General features: G+C 45.5%; 1 protein-coding gene across 3 annotated transcripts in view; it reads right to left on the bottom strand.

The window, feature by feature from the left end:
• ptpn3 (protein tyrosine phosphatase non-receptor type 3) overlaps positions 1-18,430 on the bottom strand; it is a 46,304-nt gene extending 27,874 nt beyond the window's left edge. For 2 of the 3 annotated variants that reach the window (XM_072716219.1, XM_072716221.1), the window contains exons 1-6: positions 17,664-18,430; positions 7,356-7,510; positions 4,126-4,230; positions 3,249-3,291; positions 2,774-2,852; positions 1,543-1,587 (exon numbers count right to left, since the gene is read on the bottom strand). In XM_072716219.1, coding sequence (XP_072572320.1) covers positions 1,543-1,587; positions 2,774-2,852; positions 3,249-3,291; positions 4,126-4,230; positions 7,356-7,493 — 410 coding nt within the window. In that variant the 5' untranslated portion in view covers positions 7,494-7,510; positions 17,664-18,430. Of the gene's footprint in view, positions 1-1,542; positions 1,588-2,773; positions 2,853-3,248; positions 3,292-4,125; positions 4,231-7,355; positions 7,511-17,452; positions 17,559-17,663 lie in introns of those variants that run through there. The other variant, XM_072716220.1, reaches the window with a different exon arrangement.
• Positions 18,431-27,678: the final 9,248 nt, after the last annotated feature.

Raw genomic sequence — 27,678 nt, 5'->3', positions numbered from 1 at the left:
ACGACAAGGTCAAAGTATGGAAATGCTGCCACGGAGCTGGACTGCGACACAAACCCCTTGCAAGCGGGCCGCTGCTTAAATGGAACAAGCTCTAACATGTCGGTTACAACTTGCCCGGGGGAATTGATCGGTTTACGGAGGACAACCAGAGAAGCGTCAGACCAAGTCAAACACAGTATTGCAAGTAAGTACCACATGACAGCCAGACACGAAGATATAGACAGGAGTAGAGGCAGTAAATGTTTGCTTAATAAGAAAAATCTAATGGAATACAAATACTGATCACCATTAAAGCCATCTTAATAATTAATGCAGTATATACACCACCTAACAGCGGCCTTGTAAAATGTAAGAATTGAAAATAATTCAAATATACAGTAGACATACATAATCTAAAGTTGCAAGGCTAAAGTTAAGTGGGACATGCATCATTAACAGGTTTGTCTGACATCACCAATTTAAATGTGCCAGTTAAGACCTGAATTCTGATTCTGTGTAATGACGCAGGCTGTGACAGAACTCATGGAATGCACCAGCCCTGAACTGTGACAAAGGGCAGGCTGTGTAAGACGCAGAGAGACAGGAGGTCGACCCTCCATCCTAATAAATACATGGCCACCCCAGCTGCCACCCCTCACCAAAAAATTAAAATTAAATTTGGAGCATTTAATTCCCGAGCTGCCCCACCCGTCGATCAGGCTGGTCTCCAAATTGATCATGAGATGATTAATGGATAATGGCAAAATATACCGAGTGGGACCCCCCCCCACCCCGGAACAGCAAAATATCACCCCACTAAAATCATTAGTTGTATTCTGGCTCCCCAGACGCATGGGAGGCGTCCCAGTGTCCACACAGCCACATGACTTCCTCTTCTCACAGCTTTGCTAAGCTCTCACAGCTAAGCAAGTCCACGGCTTCTTATTTTATTCTCGTCTACATTCTAAGCAGCAGTTTCCCAGCTCTTGGTCTTTCCCTTCCTCGTTCCCACGTCGTCCTAAACGAAGAATCAAGCTCCTGTGTCGGCCTCAGTGAGGCCCGAAGATCCCGTTCTCCATCCGCCAGAGGATCCCACAGGAAACACCCACCATCACTGGCAAAATGCTTCATGTAAGCATTTCCCACACTACATAAAAATGTCTGCAAGTGTTTATACTTAAAAAAAAAAGGGATTAATATGAATACAACACACTAGCCCAGGGCCATCTCTGACTTTTCAGGGGCCCTAGGCGAACCTTTACTTGGCACGCCCCCCCCCACCAAGAAAAGTGATGATCACTTCACTTCCTCCCTGACGCAGGTAATTCTGGGCCCCAGGCAGCCGGCCGTTCTGCCTACAGCTAGAGCCGACCGTCTACAGTGTCATACACTGAGCGATCCCATTGGTTACTAAAAGCAGACAATGGAGAGCCAACACCAATAGAAAACTTTGCCTGTAGTACACTACGAATCACTATAAACATGTCATCTGTCACAGAAGACTATAATAAATGAAAATATATTAAACACAAGGTAATCCAGATCTGATCTGAAAACGCTTACCTTCCATTACGGATATCACTCTTGATCTGTAGAAAATATAGGTGCCTAGACAAAAAAGAACACTTTTAATCATACGGACAGTACATCCACAGTATCACTCAAAGTGAATCTTTAATCCTTGGGACTCAAGGTTAAAATGCTGCTGATATTATTATATCTATATAAATCATCTGGCAAACGATTCAGGAGTCTGTAGACCTGGACCAGTCGTCCCAGGAACAGTTTCTTCCCACGAGCCATCACCCTTACAAACATCTGACCTGCAACACCAACCTACACCTGTCTCCCTGACTGCTGCACCCTCCCACACTCACACCACCACTAAACTGAATCCAAGACCCCATACACTTTGCACCCTGTATGTTGTTTGCACTTTATGTACATTATTCTGTCTGTAAATAAAATGTCCTTCATATGATATTTAATCTGTACTGGTTTGATTTATTGTATTTTAAATTTACCGGAGAGACATCAACTGGCGGAAACAAATTCTTTGTATGTGCCACACTCACAATTGGCCAATAATCCTGATTCTGATAAAAAGAGCAGAGGGCCACAGATGGGAGACGACATCGTAGGTGGAGAATTGCGTGTTAGGTGAGCGATTTTCCCATGTGGGGAAAAGCAATCCCTCTGACCACTGTACTCTGATTTTCCTCTTCTATCAGTGAGCTAGGGCCACTTGTCATGAAACATTACATATACCTATTCAGTAGACACTTTCATCCAAAGCGACATACATGTTTGAGATAGAGTCAGACAGTCCATGGAGCGACTAGGGCTTAAGGGCCTTGCTCAGGGGTGCAGTGAAGTCTTTCTTCTGACCCAAAGATATAGCATATCTCTCTTTAATTAGAACTTGATAAAGTTATCAATGAATCCCTACACATTTTATTTCTGCACTAGATCATGCAGTTCATACAAGACACTGGCTTTGCCTAGGTAGTTGGAGACATGTTTACTCTGCTGAAAAACCCACGTAAAATATGATCAGAAACCCCGCCGAAAAAATTTCAATCACTAGCATGATCTTATTATACACGCTCAGACTGCGTGTCTTTCCCACGCTCAGCCAAGGTATTCAGACATGAGTGGATGAAGGTCGAGTCACATGACACACATTAACCTGCGATCATCCCAGGAAGAGCCCCACTGAGACAGGGGTACTTATTATTATTAATCTAGCCAGAAGTTATCAATTTTGATTTTAATCCCCCAAAAGCAGGTTCACCTGGTCTGTTGCTGCTGCAGTGAGTTGGGATCAGTGATGAAGAATCTCACCCGGAAGTTTAGGACCCAGGGTAGGCTCCCTGGAAGAGTACAACACAGGCAGATGTAGAGGGACCGAGGGTTATCTGCAGACTCGTTCAAACAGGAGCACCACATCATCCTTTTTATATGACAGGAAACTGAAAGGGTGATCAAGGCATTTAGCCACAGTCCCTAACTGCACGGCCCATAAACAGGCAGTGAATATAGGCAACTCCAGCACCCGGATTAATTCCTCCAGCGTTGTTCTGTGGAATGCATGACACGGCCGAGGCTAAGAATCTGGCAAAACACTGAGTAAAACTGGTTCCAGGTGTGGTACCGTCAGCCAGTGACTGCCAGCGGACCCAGACAGCAATAGCAGCATCACTGCCATGTCCTGTAATCGCTGTCATTGGTCTCCAATCTCACAACTTCTGATTGGAGGTCCGTCTTACCCTTAAACTGCTTCTTGATGGGTTTGTTGGGGTCAAGCCACCTCTGAAGGAGAGAAAAAGGTATTGTAGTTATTTACCATGTCAGCCTGTTACTCTTGGCACAAATAGATATAATCTTTTATGGAGATGTGATCGGTGTTATGTTGATACAACAGTGTTTATAGTGTAGGGAGCAGAGACGCAGCAAAACAGGGAAAGGAAACCTAAAATCGCGATTAAATGCGCACATGGACACAATGGGAGCGATGCACAGAAAATATATTCAGTTCGAGGTAAACAGAAAGAAAAAATAAGGTGTATATAAAGTAAATGTTAATGTGGTGCATGCAGCAGATGTCGCAGAACTTTATCGTTTATCGCTACGCAGTAGATCATGTCAGGGGAAGTGCAAGATCCTATTGCTGCAACTTGTAAAACATCTTGAGGCGATAATGCTGCTGATTTCCCGCGGGGGCTTGCAGTACAATCCAACCTTCAAATACGATCCCCTCCCTCCCTCCCACACTCCCGCAAAACACTGCTGACACAACGCAGGCTGTTTTCACCCTATACAGAAATATCGAGAGCGTTCCAGACTTTCCGCTAACAGACTGTCCTGGGTGTTTCTGTAACTGTTTTGACTTCCCCGTTACATTCACAAGTTTAAACAAACGTCTGAAGAATTACAATTTTCATGGCAGCCTGCTTCACAGACAATGTGGCCGAAGGATTCTGGGATAACCTGACTTTGTGAACAAGGCCGCTCAGTGTAAGTCGGGTGCATGGAATATCTATTAAGGATATAAGCATGATATGTTTGTGGGTGTATGTGAAAAAGGGCAGCTTTCGAATTCTCTTTTCCACTCGGCCGCTTCAGTCAAGCAGGAGAGAAGCTTACAGGGGACTGAGAGTCCTCACTGAACTGAAGGCCAAAGTAATTCTTCTCCGCCAGGCCCAGATGGTTAAACACCATGTCCAGCAGGACAAGACCATCAGCTTGTTTCTGTCAAAAAGAAGAAAATGGGGAAATCACATACCTGCAGAGATCTTTAGCAACCCACAACCCAACCAGAATGGTGGTGGCAAAGAAGCACTGGGGTAATATCTTCGTTAGCGATGCCATAGCTAGCATATGGCGCTAGGCATATAGCAGAGACCATCATACCTCTCCCCAGTCCCACAAGCGATCTCAATTAAATGATCTGATTTCATCACAAAACACCTCCATCCATCCATCCATCCATTATTTTCCGCTTTTCCGGGTCGGGTCGCGGGGGCAGCAGTCTCAGCAGGGAAACCCCGACTTCCCTCTCCCCGGCCACTTCCTCCAGCTCCTCTGGGGGAATCCCGAGGCGTTCCCAGGCCAGCCGAGAGACATAGTCCCTCCAGCGTGTCCTGGGTCTTCCCCAGGGCCTCCTCCCAGTGGGACATGCCCGGAACACCTCACCAGGGAGGCGTCCAGGAGGCATCCTAAGCAGATGCCCGAGCCACCTCCTCTGGCTCCTCTCAATGAGGAGGAGCAGCGGCTCTACTCTGAGTCCCTCCCGAATGACTGAGCTCCTCACCTTATCCCTAAGGGAGAGCCCAGCCACCCTGCGGAAGAAACTCATTTTGGCCGCTTGTACTCGCGATCTCGTTCTTTCGGTCACTACCCACAGCTCATGACCATAGGTCACAAAACACTTACAACAGCCCATTATACTGATACACTCAAAATCAACCCATGAACTCCGGGATACTGCAATGACAGATTCTGTGGAAGACTTCCTTTGTTGGTGTCCTACAGTCACCCCTCAAAAGCAAAATGACCTCTAAATATCATCCAATGGGCAAAACACTCAGCTTAGTCCAGACTAAAACTCCACCTCTTACAGAAGACCAGACGCTACATCAACAAACATGCTATTAAACACCATTAGCATCGGTGCCATCTTCCTACATCTGTGCAGATCTTCATGCATGTTCCAAGGAAGCATCAATGATGCTTATTAGACTGGTGCCACCTTGAAATTAGAAGCCACAGCGTGCTGGTATCTCCGAGCCACTGCACTTATGTCACCTCAGCGGTGGAAAGTTCAGGTCCAGAAAGTACAAATCCAGACGAAGTACTCTGACTGATTCTTTATATCCAACTGGTTGACTGAAACAAAACCTTGGTCTGGATTTGTACCTTCTGGACCTGAACTTTCCACTTCTGTGCCACCTCACAATGCCAGCTGAAATGAACCCGGCAGCCTAATGACCACAGGACTGACAGCAATACTGCACTGTCTCTATAGCGGTGCACCGATGTAGAAATTTTGGCAGATACTCATAACAGATACATTTTTGTCTAATATCGCCGATTCTGACCAGCTGACCTCTGAACCACTTGAGGGCAGGGCTGGGGAGTGGGGGGGCACTGCAGATTATAGATGACATGACATGTTTTACTTTGTGAAAAACAAATAAATCTGTGGACAAGATTTAATAATGAATTCTGAATATGCAGTGGGCCAGATAAACTCGACTTGCATGCCAGTGCTTTGACACCTCTAAGCGGCGAATGAGCCCAGCACATCCCCTGTCCTCCAGCACGGAAAATGGCTGAACGTCCAATGCAATCATCTCCACTATTTTAGCAGCTGTGTCTTTAGCTCTGGTGCTGCTACCTTTGAAGAGTGATTAAGTTTAAATATTAGCCGGCAATATTGACAAGACTGACACATTGGACCAAAGCTGATATCTTGATTTTGAACAAACATTGGGCAACACCGATTTGTTAACTGGTATATTGTGGATCTCTGTGTTTTATCCAATAGCTTAATGCAATTGCCTTTGTTTTCAAAAGGCTTGGTACAGAAGCACTATTGGAAGATGAAAGGACCGACTTAGATATTTTGCCAGTAAACAAATAGATTTTAAGTATTCACATAATAGTGATACACTACACAATGTGTCAGACAGATAAAGCTGATTTACAGCATGGGAGTCGTTGGGTCCGAGTATTTTAAGCCTGGCCCCGAGTATTTTAGCCCCAATGCTAATCTTCCTACAAAAACAAAACTGTCAAGCCCCAGGCAAACCTCATTTAGCTCCTGATCTTTTCCTTTTCCATAGCTAGAAACTCCCCTGATTTACAGAAAAGAATAAAATGACATAAATAACATTTGTTTCCATCAGTCCTGTTGCTGTTACATTTAAACACTCGCTGAACATGAGAAAGACACAGACTGAGTATCTGTATAATAATCCAAAGAAACACTGACTGACTTAGTATAATTGCACAACTGCAGTGATTTCAGGTACAGCCCAGAGGCTGAAATGCTGATATGTGTATCCATGGCACCTGAAACTCCTGGCCAGGTTTTGGCTACAGCACAGCCCATCCCACTTACATGGGTCACTCCAGAGTACAAACTTATAAGATTCAGGTTTTTCTGGATGAACATTTTAGGTGAAGCCGCTGAGATGAACAGGTCACCCAAAGGCAAACGAAACTGAGGTGTAATATCGCTTCTTTCAAATTAATTTATAATTCATTTGTCATCTTAGCTCTTCTAAACTCCGTTTGTTCCCTGCCGTGTCTGACTGCCCACCCAACCCCAAACCCTTCGGCGATGGCAGTATGTGCGGCACTTATTTTTGTCCGAAGCAGAGTCACATGCAATCAGAGAGGAATGTTAGTGCTGGGTGAAGGAGTGGCAGATGTGAAGATTGCTGATTGCGAGTTAGAGACATCGGCAGAAAGCCTATTGGAAGAGAGAACATCAATAGAATCTTTGTGCTGACTGGCTGAGTGGTAAACATGTTGTTGGCACTGATTGGAGGAAAGACACCAAGGCTGAAAGTTGATTGGCAAAGCAGAACAAAGGCTGAAAAGACACTAACACCACCTATCCAATGAGAAACATGGCCCACTGTCCAAATCAGGTTCACCACTAAGTTATAATCAGTATCATCAGTGTACAGGCCCAGACTGTCTTCTCTTAATTTTTTGTGAATTTCTGGGGAATGGTATTAGTCTGGGCTTCCAAAGAAGGAGGTTTGAAGAATTATGATGTTTCTATAACCAAAACCTGCAATCTGTGATACCATGGTGTGTGGAATAGAGTTTTGGTTTCCTAAAGTCCAAAGGTGAGTACTTACACAGATCTTAAAGCTGTGGGTAGAATGATCGAGGAACTGAACATCACAGGTCACGTCAGCCTTGGTCCTGTCTTTGGACAGCTCAGTCACGGCCAAAGTACCGATCCGTCCACCAAACCCGTGAAACCTGGAGTTCATCACGACGGAGGATTAACCTGTGGAAGGGAACTGAGATCAAGAAGGTTCCAAGTGGCCCGGTCTGTCGTCAGGCTTTTTCTGTGTTTGTTCCCCAAGGTTTCCACTACATAGATCTGAAGCCTCAGCAATCAATGAGACCCGTTCAAGAAGTCTTCATGAAGAGTGCAGCCCCCTTCTATCAGCGAATCCCATTATAGTCATAAATCCACCTCTCAAAAGGCAAAATGACGTAACACATGAGGACAAACATCTTGGTATCTAGGCCATAAGTAAACACACCTCTACAAAATAATTATACCCCCAGTTTTACCGACTACACAAGAGAGCTTAGCAAACTCTAATGGAAATCAGGATACACTAAAGGCCAATTCAAACTTCCGATTTCCGCATGAGCTTTCGGATGCGGGCGAGGGGACGTGACATCATCAGGGATTGGCTGCGGACGGCGGCGGTTGGTGTATGCAACCCAGATTTTTATGTGTAGAGGAAACTGCACATGTCTGTGCATGTATACAATAATTGAATAGGTATTTCCAGTTGGTGGCTGTGCCGATTTTCACAGATCAGTGGTCAACGACGAAACAGAAGAGGAACAATCGTTGTTGTTATAGTAGTTATGGTAAGGAGCGGCAAGAGGAGGGTTGAAGTTACTACGTCGTCTAATTTTTCATACTCTCCAGACATTAAACCGAGGTATACAATATTTTGAAAAGCAGCATCATATCGGCATTTTGAAACCTTTGTGATGACATTCACCGAGCTGAGGGAGGAGGAATGGGTCCCAGCTAATTTTGTCGTAATGATTTCAAAATACCGCGGTATGCCTTATTACCGTAATACCGCCCAAGCCTGGACTAATAACTTTTAAAACTGTTGATGAAAGTTTACCCGTTTCGCTTATATTTCTGTTTGTTGCAATACATCTACCCTCTCCTGGTCTGAAGGAACATCACTGCCGTAAGCAGCACCGCCCTCGACCGTCCGCATCCGCAGCCAAATGTAGTATGAATAAGCTACCGCGTGCACCATGGTCTGCAGCCTGAGAACGCACGTGGGAAAGTGAGGCACGAATTGAGGCAGAAAATCACCAAAACATTAAGTATACAACAATAAACAAACCTTGACCGGTGATAACAGGCCTGTCGACTGCTATACCATTCCCATGCAGACTCTTAGAAATCACTGTGAAAACCAGCTGCATAAACAAACTGGACAGCCCTGAATACCCAAGAAAGATATTTCACGATTTGTATCTGGTAACACACCTATATTTCTCTAAGTCTGCCTGGGCAACTGCAGACAGCAGATAATAAACATGTAACGAGAAACCCAGTCAAGCACAGGCAAAGTGTTCAAAAATGAATGCGTTACTTCAAGTGTAATTTACCTGTGTTTACCGAGCAGTGCATACCTTTACCACAGTCTCATTTCTGTACAGTGAGTCGTGTGTTTCTTTGAATGAAACCAGAAACACAGCTTTACCATTGTACACTTGTTTTTTTCTGGAGAACATCAGTATCAATTTTAGCAATAAAGGCACAGTGATACAGCATCCAGGCTCCTGATTGGCCCAGTTTCACCACAGGTGCTGAATTCGCCCTGAAGTGGCTCCTGTCCTCCTCCAGTAAGCGGCCACATGACCAGGAAGTACAACACACAGCCTATTGTTTAATCCTCACACACACGCAGCGCAAACACGTTATCCTGCTGCTGGGAGACCAAGGGAAGACATCCAATAATGTGTTTCTGCACCGATTGTGACCAGATGAAAATTTTATTCCCTCTAAATTTCGTCTGGTTAAAATATCCCTCCGTTCAGCTGACTTGTCTCATTAATTTCGCCGACCGCATCCAAACAAGTCTCCGAATTCAATGACTTATCGGTGGCATGATCAATAATGCATCCATGTGAAATTCGATGAATAACAATGGAGGTTTTCCATTGGGGCAGTCCCGATGCCAACTCCGCCACGTGGCGAGTCCCCTGGGAGACGGCCCCGAGGGTTTACTCGAGTGAAAACGTGCAGAGTCACACTCGATAGCTGCCTCAGCCACGTAAACACCTCAAGTCACCTGTTACTTCTCTCCCACCAGGTACGCACGCTCTATTCACAAGCAAATTCTTACATGTCCAAATTTCCAGGAACGTTCATCTTCAAGACGTCATCCAAACATCTAGACATACACTCCCAAAACAATGTTGCATTAAATCTGTATTTTCAACCTAAACATTACAGCAGCATCAGAAAAATAAAGCAGTCCATGTTTGGTAGTACATATATACATAGTTTGCACATACATACATCCTAGATATATGTAGGGCTTGTTTACCATTATGTGACAGCCTTCTCTATGTGCCAGCTCTCTGTACCTGATATACGTGAGCATATCTTGTTACACAACCTTTAGTATACAGTTTAAAAAGAAGTCCCTTCTCCCCTGGCTTGATTACATTACCTTTCTACCCTTACAGACAAACAAACAAACTCCCTCAACATATCCATAATGAAAGCCGCTGTCTCTTAGGGCACTTACTAATAAAGTGCCCATACACCGGTCAGACGGTGCCCAGAAGAGTTAAAAAGGGCACCGACAGGGCAGCAGAATCACAAGCAGCACATTGTTCATCCCACGGGGGTCTCAGCTTAGCCTTTCTGCTTGCTCTCTCTATCTAGTGCCATACATGCAAATTTAGGCTGATTTAAGGGATCTGTTGGTTTCTTCAGCCACTTCCCATCCTCATGTCCTGGGTTTTCTGGGATAAACTCTGGGTTTCCTGGAATAGGGGCAGTTCAACGCATAGGGTATCTTAGGCTACAGCCTAGGGCTCCGATATGATCAGGGGCCCCACCCGGTGAAATCAGGGGCCCCTCCCTGCCTCGGAAAAAAACAATTTGGTTAAACTTCATAGTCAGTGCAAAATGTCACCCCCACAGTCAGCAAATTTTACCACCTGATTAGCAGACTATCAATGATGGATTCAGTTTGTCTCATCATATTACTTTATCAGCTCCATCAAATGGCTTAAGTGGCCTTAGCCATAATAAGAGAAGTTATTCTGCCCTGTATCTGGGATACGGTCCGGGCTACCAGGGATAGGGTCCGGACTTCCTGGGATAGGCTCAGAGTTTTCTGGGATACTCTTCCAGCATCCTGAGATAAAATTATAGCTTCCTGGAATACTCTTCCAACTTCCTGGGATACTCTTCTGACTTTCTGGAATTGACTCTGAGCTTCCTAGGATACTCTTCTGACTTCCTGGGATAGGACCCAAGCTTCCTGGGATGCTTCCTGGGACATTCTCCAAGCTTCCCGGGATACTCTTCCAACTTCCTGTGATATATGTATTCAAATAGGCTTTGGACTTCCTAGGATACGCCTCTGACTTCTTGGCATATCCTCCAAGCTTCCTGCAGGCTATTGCTGCAGACTCGATTTCTGCCCTGGCATTTTCATGTTCTCCTTGTGTTCCTCTAGTTACTCTGGTTTTCTATTAATGCCTGCTATTAAATACATAAATCCATATTCTAAGAACCAGAACTGCTGATGTCCCAAAGGACTGCATAGCCAGTCTGTACTGTGTCATGTGCTCTGATCCTCTTCCAAATGCCACCTTCTTGTACCGTGTCAGCACAGGACACCCCACGACTTCCCGTACTGCACACTTCCAGTTGTTCAGTGACATCAACATGCTAGCTATAGAAAACTGAGATGCCTCAGCCCCCACCAGCTATAATTCTCTCCACCCCCACCTGCCCATGACAGGGCTGGACACGAGCAGGATGCTGCTCAGCAAAGGTAGAACAGAAAAGCTGCCAAACTGAAAAACACCAACAAAGTTCAAGAGCTGTGAGGTGATTACGGGAACGGTTTCACAGGAGCAAAGATCTGCACCTTCGTGTGCAACCAAGGCACAATTATAAACGCTAGCAAGCAAATTAAATCCATTTCTGTTACAGCAGAAGTCTTGAAACTTGTGAGTCTTGAGACATACTGTGATAAAAACTAATCCTTAACCCCCTGGCTGAAAAAGTTAAAAAAACAAGCAACATTAGGGATTCCCCTAAGATCTGGAATTCTGCGTCATGTTTCTACCACCCGTGTTTAATTCAAATAAACCCTTTTTATAAATTCATTTCCAAACTCGATTTCTAGGGTCCCAAAGGACCTTAAGAAGTTTTATTTCCATTGTTAGCATGTTTGGTGGCTACATTATAGCAAGTAATCAGCACCCAGCGCAAAGCATGCATCTGTTGATTAGAACCTAGATTTAAAACATGACACACCAGCCTCATGTCGGTCCTCTATGTTCCAAATTTGCAGGATATAAAATAATCCAGAAGACAAGCTGTGCAGCGCTTCCATCGATGTGCATTTCAGTGATATTGTTGTGACATTAGTACTACCAGCTGTTATGCTCAGTGCCAGATGCACAAAAATATGGTTTTAAACACTCATTTTTTGGCAGAACCGATAAAATCTATTTGTCAGATATAAGAAATAAGCCTCCAGACTGTAATCAGGCGAATATAGAGCCACTACACACACGGCAGCAGCATCGGCGGACGCATGGTCTGCATGCACCAGAAGTGTCACTCCTATAACTAATAGTGTCTTAATTACTAATTCTGGGTGATATTTTTTAAAGATATTTATCAGCATCTGTGGTGAACACCATCGTAATTATTTCAAAGCCTGACATATTCAGTGTGCTGCCTTTGGACCCTGAAGAGCCAGGAACCATAAGGCCACTACAGATCTAAGATCTCCAGTCGCATTTAAGGACCTTTAAGTTCCATTGTCATGGAAAGAGAGGCACCTGCACTTGTGATGGTAAGGCAGAGGGAGAGATTCTGTGGTTTCAGTGAGGTACTTCAGCAATACCCTGCTGCTCAGTAATATTCACCCCTGACAGTTAATCGACCTCTATAATAAAAAGAAACAAGAATATACTATTATTGCGTTATTATGAAGCACAACGGAAGTAACAAATCAATAAAGCAGAAAGAATCCACAGTATTTAGTTTTTTCACTCGTTTCCATTGTTCTGTGAAGGTCTCCTTTTATCCAAATGCTCCAAGTGGGTCTGCGAAGGACACTCTTATTTTGAAAAATGGTAGGAGAGAACAAGGAGCCACACATACGAAGCAGCACGTCACCTGAGACTCCCCCCCCCCCCATGCTCTCCATGCTGCAACTCCAAAGCTGCTCCTTCTACGTCCATTCATTAGCGATTGTGAACAGTAACGGAGTCCATGAAAGAACCAGGAGCAGGAAGCGGATAGGTTTGGGAACCTTAAAGCTAGTCAGAACTGATCCGAGGAGAAGTTCTATTGCAGACTATTAGCAGATATGGAAGTATGACAGCAGAACAGGGTGTATACACAAATATAATCCCCTGACTATATATACAAACATGCACATGCAATGCCATATTTAGTCAGCCGTTTGCCAACTCTGCCCGCATCGTCACATGACTTCTTAGGCTCCTCCCACTGCAAAGGCTCTACTGGATATCCTCAACAGGTTAATCTGAAACACCTTCATCCAGCAACTATTTAGATCTGTGATGTGTAAAAAAAAAACAAAAAAAACAATGTTTTCCACACTTCAGGAACCGAGCATGAACCTGCCTTAAAAAAACCCAACAACAACAAATCAAATGTGAGGAGAGGCTCACTGAGGAAACAAAACCTCCTTCAGAGACGATCAGCGGCTCCTCCCACCCTCTCCACGGGACGGTTTTAGCACAGAGGAGTTGCCTGCAGTGGACGTCTTCTGGCTCCAAGGTGTACGAGGGGAAGCCTCCACACCTTCTTCATTCCTGCTGCCGTCAGGACTTACAAGGAGACCCTAAGCTGAGTCCGCCAGCCATTATGTATTATCTGTGTGCAGTATTTGTTCCTGTCAAATTCAACAACTTGTGCAACTGTGCAGCAGCGGCACCTCCAGGGGAGACTTTGGGACAGTGGCCCGGGGGGGGGGAGGGGGGTAGATGGAGGGCAACAGTGAAATGGGGGAGGGGCATCTGAAAAGGGGGGAAAAAAGCCTGCTACCAACCCCTTCCTACCAAGTACTGAAGAAAAAAGTCTGTTATTAAATTACACAATGATTATGACTATGATTCATGGATATTCAGACACTTCTGGGAATAACTAAAACTTAAAGTTCCGTCATATACATGCATCTGAGAAACCTGTGTTCTGACTTCCATGGTTGGGGGCCAATCACCTTATTTATTCAACTCTGTAAATTTGACTCATTCACACTCACATCTGTGGAATTTATTTTTAAGTATGCACATTAATGCTGGTATGTTATATTTTATTTAATTTCTGTCCGTCTCTGTTCCTGCTGTCTGAATCTGAGCTGCTGTAATATCTTATATTCATGCAATTCTAGGAACCACTAAAGCTATAGTTGCGTCACATATGCGCGTTTGGCAAAACCACGTTCTGCATTCCATAATCAAAATCACTCAGAGGCGGGGTGGGGGGGGGGCACATGGGACGACCTATCAAATTCCAGTGGGCGGGGCAGTGCTACTCTTTTGCGCACATTTACACATTTATCATCTGTACATTTTACTAATTCACATTTGCATCTATAAATTTTACTTTACATTTACGCATTTATGTCAGCAGAATTCATTGATTTAATTTCTCTCTGTCTGTTTTTTCTAACAATTTGACACCTTGAATCCCCTCTGGGGACCAATAAATTACCCGTTACTGAAGGGACACCTCTTACCTCCCTGGTGAGGAAGCTGTTCTACAAGCAGGTCTGAGTCTGGACATGCCTTGGATTTGCCCCCCAACCCCCACCCCCACCCAACCCCACCCCACGCTGCTGTTTCTGCTGGCACACTCATACAGACTCTCAGGCTAATGGTATCTGATCACCAGCAGCCATATGCAGCACAATCGGGCTGTTTAATTAATATTCAATTAGCCCAATTAATTCCATTGCTAAAGTTCACCCAGAGAGACATTCACAGGTTAAATGCCTTTTTGAAGCTTTTCAGTGTCTGTGGTGGGACTTAAACCCAAACCTACCAGCCACATACAGAATGTGTCAAGTTGAGCTGAGCTTCATCCACCCTCTATGCTGTGGGTCCTGCTCTTTGGGGCTCCATCTAATTTGTGCTGTTTTTTATATTTCCCTAGTGAGCTATTGATGATATGTTAAGTAGTTTGAAACTGTAATAATCATAGCATCATGTAGCTTAAAAAAATCCGGATATAAGTCTAACTAAGGGAGAGTGAAGAAATGAAGGATCCTAAAACGAATTACAGAGAATTTTGAGATGCCCTCAAAACATAAATCCATCCTAGCAACAGGTACTGCTCAGGAGCATATAGAGAGGTGGGTCCACTGGGGCACTGGCTGGTAGCTGATTGCCCCCTGCAGTGCCCATCACTCAACAATTCAAAACAGATCATTGGCTAATGATAAAGTTGGAAACTGTATGCATTATTGCCCCACTTGGAAAAATCCTAGAATCGCCCCTGCTACTGGTGTTACCAAGCACTCTGACGGTGACCCTAACATTCGGAAGCTGTCTTGTTTGGGAGAGTCTACAGCGAAACTCCATTATGGATATCCTTCTGACCTGGGGGGTTATTCAACAGATTGTACCAACTGTCTCAATGATGGGTTACAAAGACAGCCGTGTGACGGTGGTCAAGGTGCTCTGAAGGAGTCCATTTAGCGGACATCTGACTGTCACCAAGGCTTTTTCACAGCGGAGGGTATGTTATGGAGGTTTACATTGAGCTCTATGCTCCACGTTGGTGGGTTTACAATCAGGATCAGAAGGACAAACGGCAGTGCTAGAATTAATACAAAGTCCTCTCATTCTTGCCTTGATTCGGAAAATCACTACTGACCACAAATTTAATTCAAATTCCACACACATGGGAAAAATTGACAGGAAAAAATAAAAACCGATAACATGTCACAAACTTCCTCAGGCTTTCCGCCTCAGATTTAAGTGCGTGCCTGTCGGGAGGTTTTAATGACGCGAGAAAGACCGAAAGATCCAAATGAAAGCGTGATTCTGATGACCCGACAGAAGTGATAGAAGTGAGTTTGAAACCTTTGTGAAGGAAAGTTCCCCAACACTGGCCATGAAGCTGATAACAGACCAGACCTCATTTCAAAGCATTATGTGAAACACAAAGGGCTTTTTTTTCCCGCAAAGACAATACTGTCACCCACACTATGGGCCTAGGAAGTTAGTCACAATTAATTTAGAAACAGCAAAACGTTTCAAATGTAGTTGTCATTGTGACAGATAAAGTACAAAGCATAAAAATATGTGAACCAGTAAAAACAGGTTTTAAAGTGTTCTGTTAAATAAAACGTTGTCTTTCCTTAAGGACTTGCCTGAATTGGTTGTGGTGGCAAGGACTCCACAGATATTTGAAAGCTTTATAGTTTGTGAAAATTATATTCAACACCACACCACAGTTGTTTGAAGTAAATCACCAACTGTCCCTGGAAATGAGTCAGGTGACACCCTGGATGGGATACCAGACCATCACAGGGCGCAAACACTATGGCAAAACGCTAGTGTGGCTACATACAGTAGTTTTTTGACTTTAGAAGAAATCCGGAGGAGACCCACATAACCAGGGGGCAAAAAAGCATTCTCCACACATCCGGGGATGACAGTCAAACCCATAAATCTGGATGTGCGAGGCAACAGTTCTACTCACAAAACATTCCTGTGCTTATTGTAGTTATCAAATCATAATTACTATCAACACACTTGACAAAATGGATGGCGGCTGCGTTACGATAATGTACATGACTATAACAGAAACCAGGCTATCCTATGAAAGTGTATTTCAGTCGATCCTTATCTTTTATTCTAGAACTGAAACACATCAAGTTGGTTATTCGGATCTTCTAAGTGGGTTTGCGGCCTTCAATGAGGAAACCTGCTTTTGAAAATAAAACAACAGGCTGAGTGATGGATTTAGGAGTGGCCCCTTACTACCTGCAGGCTGAGAGTTGACGATAATCATCAGCATGTCCACAACCCGGTAGCATATTAGAGTAAACAGCCAAGGTTCTGTTTCTCTAAAAGCAAAACGGGCAGAGTTTGGCCAGTTGAGTGTTTGGATCACATATCATCAAAGCATGAACCTCAGACTAGAAATCACACTGCTGAATTATTCACCAAATAAGCCATCGTCAGCTGAATCTGATTTGTTTGTTGATAACAAATTATCAACAATATATATAGATTATGTTACCATTATAGGGGTGTTTGGTCACACTGAGCATATGGCAGAATTTATTTAATTACAGGCTGAAAAGCATTTATTATGATACCTTACACTGGATAAATGTTACTGTGGTTAGCCTTCTGTAATATAACTAAATCTAACATGAGTTAATATTCAAATAACATTTAAATACTTTTTCCACTACCGCTTCTCTATCACTTACCTCCTACAAAACTTCAAAAATACCATAACGTTAAATTGTAATTTATGATTCACTATATTAAAACGTCATAACTGCTTTTCAATTGCAGCCCGAGTACATAGTTGTATAAACACCATCAGCAAAATAATCGTTAATACGATTGTAGTACGATTTTAATCGTAATTAAACACGTTCATTTTCTGAGCAAAATATAACTATTACAAAGAATGCCAAATATGCTTGTGCATAAAAGGTGAATGGTCGGGATATTTCGGTGCATATTTGACATTTCAGTCATTTTTAAACATTAAACAGCCCGAACAGGCCGCACAAAAAATGAGACTTTGGCAGAAACTCCGCGGACACCTTTTCAGCTGACTGAGTTCGGGAGACCGATAGAAAACGCAGGATAATAATCAGGGGAGAAAGAAAATGCAGGTCTGTCATGGAGAGCAATCAGAGGAGAAAGTGTCCCGCAAAGATTTGCCCCTGGATTTCGGGGCGGGGGGGCGGCGGCGTACTTGCCGTACTGATCTCCGCTTGACAGGTACGGCAGGGCGTCGTGTTCCGGTACCACCTGGGTGAAAGTGCGATAGCAGCCTGCCAAACCCAGGAAGGGACACGCACCTTGCGCAGCCGCTAGTGTCTCGTACTCATATCCACCATGCGACCATTGCCCAGTTAAATGACCCCAATAACAAAGTTTTTCGTCCTGCCGAAGCGTGTCCCTACCTGCGGCGTTCGTTCAGCACTTCCCCCGATCACGTCGCTCCCGAAGTCGCGGCCGATTACCCTGGTCAAGCCCGTGTGCGAAGCGTGTATCCATACGAAGGAAGAAGGTACAGGTGCTGGCGGACATTCAGGAAACGGAGCGCGCCTCTCCCCTCCTCCTCCTCCTCCTCCGTACACTCCCCGGCGCTCCTCTGCGTCCCCCGGCGGGGCGAAGCGCCGGTCGGCAGTCTTCGGTCGCGGTCGGAAACCCTGCCAAGCGTGAAGGAGGCGTCGCTTCCCAGTTTCCCAGCCTTCAGGAAGTTTTTCTTTCGATCGACGGTTTTCTCACTCTGGCAACGCAACTAAAAGGAATCTCGAGTACTAAAGGGAACATGCATCGTCATTTTCTTAAAAGTAATTCACAATGTGTCGGTATAGTGTGCTAAGGCGCAGTATGTCTTGTATAAAGTGCCGCTATATATCCTTATCTTAAATGTGCAGAGCAGTATGTGCTGGGCTTAGTGGATCCAAGCGCTTTTCACCCCAGTAAAATGGACACCGAAGTCGTGCCGGGCCCTTCTTCTTATCGTTCACAAATGTCTGACTCCCAGTGTCATGTTTCCTCGTGTTTTCCCCGTCTAACTGTGACTCTGTTCAGAGTCAGAGGACCGCACGGTAAAGTAATATTTCTTCGGCTTCCCTTTGGTTACTCGCATTTAGTTACAATTTAACAGATCGACCTTGAAAACCGATGCATATTTTAAAAAGTGCCAACGGGATTTCACTCCTGTCTCCAGTTATACCCATAAACTAAAACAAGTAGGATAGTTTGGGGGGGGGGGGGGGGTCATATCTAGGATTACCAACTTTGGTCAGCTGGCTGTAGTGAGATGTTCAATTGCTAACGAGTCTGCACGCACTTTTATATCTATGTCACAGTCTTATTACCTTGTAAATAGTTTGTAGGGTTTGCACACTATTCCAACATGTTTGATGTAGCTAATTTTCAGTTAGTAATGCAATAATATAGATTTGCCTAAGATTTCTTGCGTGAGGCTGAGAGCGTGAGTGTCACTCCAGGTGCGTGGGAGCTGGCCGCCCTGGACATGTCCATCTCTGTCAGGAGTGACGTTACATACAGTCAGGCCGCTGACATTCTAAACAGGGTATTGGGCTCCGGGTTTTGCAGTTTTATGGTTATGACCCCTGTGCAGTAGCTCATTTTCACTGTCTGATCTCGGATAGTGAAGAGGATCATCTTCCCAGAATTTTCCCTAGAGAAGATACACCTCCATCCAGAGGTGATTCTAGAGACGCTGGGGGCACTGGGGGCCCCTGGGCAAATAAAATGCCATCGGGTCCCCAACACACCCTGCCTGACACGGAAAAAATTATCACCATTATTTTGCCGTGAAGTCTAAATGAATAATATCAACAAAGAGAATTTAACAAACACAATTCCTTTATTTACTGTGAAAAACAGAATACACAAATAAAGCAGATTTGTCATTGCGATGGGCTATGTTATCGCCTCCGCTCAGTGGCCGCAGGCAATTGGCTGCCTCGCCTGTTGTGTCCCAACGCCTCTGTCTCCCTCCATATATGGAAAGTTGACCTAATCAGGCATGAACAGGAGGACAGACAGGTGTCTGATGCATTGTGAGAATAAGCTTAAAACTGGTTTGGCTAACACTAGTTCTGTTTCGCTGCCTAACATCCTGAAAACGCCACGCCAGGTGTTACCGCCTCTACCGGGGTGGATTAATGAATAGGCTATCTTAGGCTATAGCCTCAGGCTCCGGCAAACATCAGGGCCCCGCCCTGCCTTGGGAAAAACGCAATGGTTATTTAAATAGGCAACACCTACGTTTTTGTGCTGATGTCAGCCTAGGGCCCCCTAATAAATTCATCGGCCCCTGTCCCTGTATGCCACATTATGAATTTCTAATCAAAATTCTCCATGCATCTCACTACATATTACTGAAAAGTGTGAAATAGGGCATGGACTGTATTTACTTAGTTCCCCTTATCTATTTTACATTGACATTTTGACTGCTTGTAGCGCAAGTGAGACCAGTTACAGCAACGCGAGACGAGAAAATTAGCTGTCATGACACGGAACTACCACATGGGGGCAGAAATGGACAGCCCCTGAAGCCTGGCATATCAGGTCAGAAAGTCAAGTTGACGTACTTTCTCGCATACTCTCGTATGCTGTGCTGGTGCGGGACGCTGTGTAATTTCTCACATGCCGTACAGAGACACAAGCTGCCTAACTTGATATTCTGACCTTCTGAGTTATAGCAGACACGCACTTGGACTTGGTGTCCTTAATGCCGAATGCCCTAATTTCTGTGACACCTCCCCGGTCACTTCAGCTCCCCACCTTTGTCTGCCTGTTTGTTGGGGAGGGGGGGAGTCGGAGAATTCATGGTGCCTTGGTGGGCAGTCTGTTTCTGGGAAAATCATCGTACAGTCTTTGTTTCATGGAACCCCAGAAATACTTTTTTCCCCCTTACTTTTTCACAAGTCCACCATTTTGGTCTTTTTTCCATCAGAGAAAACCACTAAGTATAGGTATAAAGGTATATAGATATAAAGTAGTTACAGGCTTGGTATTTTTATGTTTCTTGCAGTGTGAATGTCAGTACCTGGCTTGCTCACTTGAGGGCAGTATATCACACTCAAATTTGGTTGGCTGTCTCCATCATCCATCCAAGCTCTAACTGCGTGTCTCAGTCAGTGTGCCAGGGGCCTGGAATCTATTCCAGCAGCTTAGGGTACGCGACTCCACCCTGGACGGGATGCCAATTCTTCAGACACACAACCTGGGAAATTTACAGACGCCAAATACCCCAACAAAATAGAGGCAGTGCTGGACATGCGCAAACCCACTCCCTTTTGTCACTGAAATCTACAAAACTGACAGAGATACAGAGCCACGGGTACTAATGAAGACCACAAATAAAGGTTATCGCCCTCTGATGTCATCACTGTCCTATCAAGCAGCCCATTAATGTGCTGTGTCCTTTAAGAAATCCTCAGATGCTTCCTGACAAGTCTGTGCTAGCCTGTCACATTCAGCGCCTGCTTTCCAACATAGGGGTGCCCCTGTCACTCTGAATGAGCCCCCCCCATGTCTAAACCCAGAGTTTTCATATTGGTTGCCCTTTGTTTACTGTCCATCTTGGCTGCCCTGTAGGTGAACTTGGGAGCTGGTCTCCCACATGACCAAAACAAGGGTCGTTCAGGGGCTGAGACTGACAGATTGGGCGGTGAGGCTCCTCATCGTCTGCAGGCATCCAGTGGGCGTTCCTCTTGAATGGCTCCATTCACGAGCAGAGTGTCGTCTCGGACCCCCCGAACCCCCGGGGCTGCTCTTTCTCCGCCTGCCTGCCCCCTCAGGCCTACTCTGGCTACCACATGCCCAGAAATGGCCCTGGAGTGCCAGATAAATGACTGTCCCTGTGCTCAAACCACCAGCTTTGCTCTGAACTCTATATGTATGTGTGTGTCAGTCTCAAAGGAAAGCAGGATGGATCATGCAACAGGAAGCCTTCTAACATATTTGTGCAAATGGCAAATAAAACATTTTATTTCTCTCTGCCTTCCCAGGTTGACTCTGTCTCTCCAGCTTCCCCAGTTTACTTTCTCTCTCTCTGACTCTCTGTCTCTCTGTCTCTCTCTCTCTCTCTCTCTCTCTCTCTCTGCCTTCCCAGAAATCATGCTGCCTCTCCGCTTTCATTCAGCCCAGGTCAGCATGATTGACTCACGCCACATCGCACGCTTGCGTGTACGAGGCCTGTTTGCTCCGTGTGGGTGATGGCTGTCTGAGTAATCGCGCACTGAGTGAGGTTCAGGAGCTGTGCTCAGAGGTGGGGCTGCACACGGCCCACTGAATTCCTCACACAGTCAGAACAAAACGTCCAGCACAGCCACAGTCTCAGGCTTCTCGCTGTACATTTATAAATGTGTATTTTTTTTCTCATGGGATGAAAACTAACCCGTAGGATCTCACATGTTGCTTAAGGAGACCTTAGCAACAGGCATACTCTCTGTTGTATGCAAACATTGATGTTATTAAATTCAGGCTTATCTTTAACTCAAGTTAAATCACAATATCTGTTGTCATAGTTATTGTACTGAAAATGTCCAACATCTTGTTCTACCAAATCTGTGCCTGAATCAAACAAACGAAATCCTGCAGGGGGATGTTCCACAAAATGGGATTTCTCAGTTAGCTGGGTTAACTTAAGCTAGAAGCAATGATTGTCCAATAAGAATTTAGGTAAGGAGCATTCCTATTGGACAATCATTCCTTCTAGCTTAAGTTAACCCAGCTACCTGAGAAATCCTTCTTTGTGGAATGCCCTTCTGGTGGTATTTTTGCATTATTTACATTTCTTTTACTAGGCAGGCACTTTTATCCAAAGCATCATAAAATTCAGAAGGCGAGAGCAGACAGTCACTAGGGGGGATGCAGGGCCGTGCTCAAGGGCCTGATGGTGAAATGCTTTGTCAATGCTGGGATGTGAACCAATGACCTTCTGATTGCTGGTACAGCAGCATAACCCATCCCCCTGCTGGTTGTGTACTTTGTAGAATGTATGAGTTACTCTAACAAATAAACACACTTGTGATACTCTTGATTCCTTAGGTGTTTTATTAAAGTGTTTTACGGCAGGTGGGTGGTTCGTGATTGGGATTGCGGAAGCCCTCTCCCAGGCAGCGGAGGGAGGTGTTCTGCGTTGCTTAGCAACAAAGAGGACCGTCACACCTCTGGGAGACGCTGTCCCTCCTGTTAATCACTGAGGGTTATTTTCCAAGGATCTCCTTGGGTGAACCTTCTGTGCTCTGATTTCACCCTCTGACACACTTGACAGTGTTTCTGGGGGCTGTTTCAGCGGCAGGTTCCAGGGGAGCAGACCTGCAGGTGTTTGGCTGCAGCAGCATGAGCGCCACGGGCGTGATGTGTGTTAGAGCACCATCATGGAGGTTCCGCACGCGTGAGGCAGGGCTGTGCAGAGACTCTTCGAGGGGCAGGTGATCAACTGGCACATTTTGTCCCCACTCTGTGAAAATTTTGTGTGATTTCCAATGGCATCAGATTTCCTGATTGGGCAGTGGGGGGGGGGTTTCCACCCGCCACCTGTCACTCGCAGAAAAACAGTTCCTTGCACCTAGCTCACTCATGTCCGCGGAATATCTGATACCTTTTCACTTTTCTCAATGAATGATGTCAGCCCTGGCAGAAGCTCGGTGTAAAAGCAGGCTCGGTGATAATTACTGCGCTCTCCTGACACACATACGCGCATTAGATTTCTATATTTTTATCTCTACATACTGGGGCAGTCGCTGTTGGTTCCCCTGGTTCCTGTCCCGGTAAGTGGATGTGGTCTGGATTACCATTCTGGGTGCACTTTAACTATCAGGAACTTGCTCTGGTGGGTTAGCCAGTAGGGTTTTAGCCAGTGTGTCTGCTTGGCGGGTTTGGATGCTGTGGTCATGATCAGGAGGTCGCTGTATCAAATCCCAGAGTCGTTAATGTGATTTTTCCGTTGGGCCGATGAGCAAGGCCCTTAACCTAATTGCTCCAATGGATGCCTGAGCCTGCGTTCCCAAAAACGGATGTCGCTTTGGATAAAAACATCTGTTAATGTTCTTTTGTATAATGTATGAGTCACTCTAACAAATTTTTTCAGCACCTACTTCCTGGGTGGCACCCACAGTTCTAGGTGTTCCCGTTTTAGGTAAATGAAACGTCGATACCTCATCACTGTGGTCACCCAGCCTGTTTTCCAGCCTGTTTTCTGTAGCCCCGATACAGCTGAGTGGCAGCCCCTGGACCATTCAGAGGAGATTCCCAGTGCCCCACAGTGACATCATCTTTTCATTGCAGACCACGGACATCAGACGGTCCCCTCCCCGAGGCGTCAGGTGGCCCGGAGCGCCGTGGCGTCAGCGTCTCCGTAAACAACAGAAGCTTTGTGCGATTTGATGTCACCAGATCAGTGGTGACAGCGGCGAGCGAGGCGACCATCCCTGCTGAGCACAGACACGGACCCCAAAAACGGCAAGGGAGTCCGGCGCTTGGTTTTCACTGTAAGCTGAACCTACAAAGACGAAGCCTCTGACGATTCTGCTGATTGGACAGGGGGATGAGAGACAAGAGGCACTGGGTTCATTCTCAGAGGCCTCATAATTATAGGCTTGTATGATCAGTAGACAGTGCAGGGATCAAGCATGTAGACCTGTGGGGGAAGGTTGTTGGGTTGAGTCCCCGGATGTGGTCAGGTGCTATAGCGAGATAATGTCTCCAGTGGGGTTTAATGCTGGATGGATGTAACTCTTTGGATGGAGGTTAACAGGCTGCCAGAGGTGGCAACTAAACTGGGGCTTGTGGTCAGTGGTGGAGCTCCAGGGGCAAGGGTTGTGTAGCCTGGGTCTCCATCCAGCCCTGGGAATGAGATTTCCTGTTTCTGGGGCACGTGGGGTCCCTGCAGCCTGTGTGACCACCAACAGGAAGCCACTTGTGGGGCCTCTTTGGTATCCCCACACCCTGCTGGTCCATTGTCCCAGCAGAAAGCCACATCCAGTACACATCCCTTTTATATCATCCACTTATATGGGTAATCTTCCCCAAAGCAGCTTTGATTAGACACCAGTTGTGAGAATGGTGGGGGCGTATTGAAATTCATACCCCCCCCCGCAGCTGTCCCACTGAAGGGTACATCTTTGTTCTTTTATTAAATGGGATCTCGCTTCAAATGGTAATTACTTCCTCACATGACAGTAGTCCACACAGCCAAAGTATATTATGTTCTCCAGAGTGTCTCCAGAAAATATTTTTTTTTCCCATCTTCTTCGGAAGTCCAGAGTCGTAGCCCTGTGCAGATTCCGGTCACAGTGTCAGCAATAACCTCTGTTCCCAGTGGTCTAATGGTGTGTTGGTGATGTCATTGCACAATATTCTGTTTTTCAGGATTTTCTGTTTGTGCACTGTACTTTTTAGTTTATTTTCACAATGTTCGCTTGTTTGCACTATGTGCACTGTCTTTGCACTATATGCATGTTCACCAGTGCTCTACAAACTCACCACTGTATGCACAAGAGCTTCCCCCTGAAAGCTTATCTTAATCTTAATCGATGTGAGTGGAAACATTTGAAATGATTATTTCTCTTTCGGAACAACATCCTGATATTTTAGTATTTAATGATCGGACAGCCCCCGTGAACCTTGTCTAACTTTGGGGCCGATTCTCCATTCCTCACGAACTTCCCTGCTGTTGAGCAGTTAAGACTCGCCCAGATCATGGTGCATCCCTCCCTGGAAAATGTATGAAGCTGCCAAGTCCTGACTGTGAAGGAGAAACACAGTTTGCTAATTTTATCACCTCCGAAAACACGGCACGCTCTGCTGCCGTAGATTCCTGTTACAGTGAACGTGACAAATGGAATCTCCACTTATCTGCAGCGTGACCTGTTGCACTGCAAAGCCGAGGACTTTTTAGTGATGCAGAAGGTAGCACTGGTTTGCCAGCTGGTTTGTGACTCTGTGGGTTTAGATTCTGTGCCTGTGATCAGTAGGTCTTCAGTTTGAATCCCGTAGTCTGCAGGGCGATTGCACTGTTGGGCTATTGAGCGAGACTCCTGAGCACCAAAGGAAGCGCAAATTTCCAACACTCACTAAGCCCAAGGGGGTACATTTTCATGAAAATTTCTGCGGGCCAAATCAGTTTTGGAAATGTAACAGAAGTTGTTAGTTGGATTACATGAGGACTGAGGGAGATTTGGTTCCCAGTATTGTGACATATGACGAGGAAGCCTGACTTTAGGTCACTACGGTGTTACGTTAACGAGAATAAAATAAGCAGTGAGTGTTGGAAATTTGCTCTTCAGCTGCTCTGGTTGCTTTGGAACACCTGCAAGGGACATAAATGTAAATGTATATTTCTGCCAGCTGCTCCCATGTGCATCCCTGCTTGTTATCCACACCTGTGCACGCGACCCTGTTTGTGTTTGTGGCCCAGGCCCGCTGGGACCCCTGAGAGAACTGAACGTCTTCTCCCTGAGCTGCCAAATCCGGCAAAATGCCCTCCGGATCCTGCCCTCTGTCACGCTCGGCTGGATTCCTCTCCTGTCAGCCCTGTCCGCCTCTCTGTGACATCCCGCCGCTTCGGGGTACGATGTCACGGTCACACCCCATCACCGCCGTCACACCTTCAGCACCCATGATGCATCAGCAGAGGCCAGATTCTGCCTGTATTCACTGGTGCTTCAGAGAAGGAAAATGTAGGTGACTGCTACAAAAATGACTGATTCTTCTTAATATGAAAGTCGTTTCAGGGATTTTCAGTTATATTCGTGCTCCCCATAAAAATATGAATACATGAACTTTGTGTGTGTGTCTGTATGACTGTGTGTGTGTGTGTGTGTATATATGTGTGTCTGTATGACTGTGTGTGACTGTGTGTGTGTGTATGTATGTGTGTGTGTGTGTGTATATATCACTGTGTGACTGTGAGGTTTTTACCATTTCAGAAAATAATACCAGACATGGCTGAGGTGTTAATGCAATGGGACTGCAATAATGAATAAATATTTTCTAAATAACATAATTTATCTCATTTTTAATTAAGAACATTCCAAAATCTTTTTCTTGTCTTCTGAGTTATCAGCCAAACACTTTACACTATTTTTTCTAGGAAATATTTACAAATCATAATATTTTGTGCCCAATAAAACATATTCTGAGAGGAATGAGTGAGATAGAGACTCTCTTAGACGGGACTGCAACCGTGTTTCATATCAGAGCAGCTGCTGTCTGCCTCCGGCCAGGGCGAAGCGGGAGCCTGCAGACGAACCTGCAGAAGAGCCTGCAGACGAGCCTGCAGACGAACCTGCAGACGAACCTGCAGAAGAGCCTGCAGACAAGCCTGCAGAAGAGCCTGCAGACGAACCTGCAGACGAGCCTGCAGACGAGCCTGCAGACGAACCTGCAGACGAGCCTGCAGACGAGCCTGCAGAAGAGCCTGCAGACGAGCCTGCAGAAGAGCCTGCAGACGCCACAGTAAAAGTTCAACAGCAGGAACCATTGTGCAGCTGTCGTCTTTTCCACCAGTTTGCCCGTATAACATACACAGATAATGCTACCCCCAAGCCCATTTGCTCGCTTGCTTGCCGCAAACCCAGGGAAATGTTCATGTTTTTCACGGAGTCTTATCCTGCAGTTACTGGGTAACACAAGCTTGGAGAGGCGAGATAGTTAGAATAGGCTCTGTCACTGCTATCTCTGGGGTGCGTTTTATCTGGGCGAGTTCTCAGGCTCTCTCTGGACGAGGCCATATCTGCCTCTTCCCCTGCTCAGAGGTCTTCCTCCAGGGTCCCTAGTCTTCGTTACGAAGCTCTGTTACCATAGGCATGGCCTTGCCTTCTTGCCTGTGGCTGTCTGAACTGGGGAGCTTGCAGAGTGTCTGCTTGGGCCCTCTGTCGGTCTCCATGGCACCAGCAGAATTCCCCCCTGGATCCCACAGGACGTGAGCGGGTCTCTCATGCCCTGGAGAGATGGAGCGAAGCTGGTGCCTCTTAATCTCATAATAGGTTTAAGTTAGGCGCCGAATCCATCTGAACTGACCTCAGTTTGACGCTATTCTTCCTGTGCTCACGTACTGTACATATTCTTTATGTTTCTATAAGTATGTAGTATTGCTAAATGTTATGTATGAATATATGTATGTGTATCTGTGTATCTATGCATGTATGCATGCACGTACGTACGTATGTGTATGTGCATGTATTTATGCATGTATGTGTGTATGCAAACATGCATGTGTAAACATGTATGTATGTGGTTCTGTATGCATGCATATGTGTACGTATGTGTGTATATACTGTATGTTACGTGATCATAGAGGCTGCTAATAAAGTTTGTCGTACTTGCATAAACCGCTTGCATGACAACATATACAAATCCGTAGACTCTTTTTCACACAAGAATGTGACAGAGAATGTGAGAGAGCACACTCCCACACTCCAC

This window comes from Paramormyrops kingsleyae, chromosome 9 (assembly GCF_048594095.1).
Source record: "Paramormyrops kingsleyae isolate MSU_618 chromosome 9, PKINGS_0.4, whole genome shotgun sequence".
Lineage (NCBI taxonomy): Eukaryota > Metazoa > Chordata > Actinopteri > Osteoglossiformes > Mormyridae > Paramormyrops > Paramormyrops kingsleyae.
Note: the sequence above shows the minus strand (reverse complement) of the source record. Positions and strands in the feature narration are given on the sequence as shown.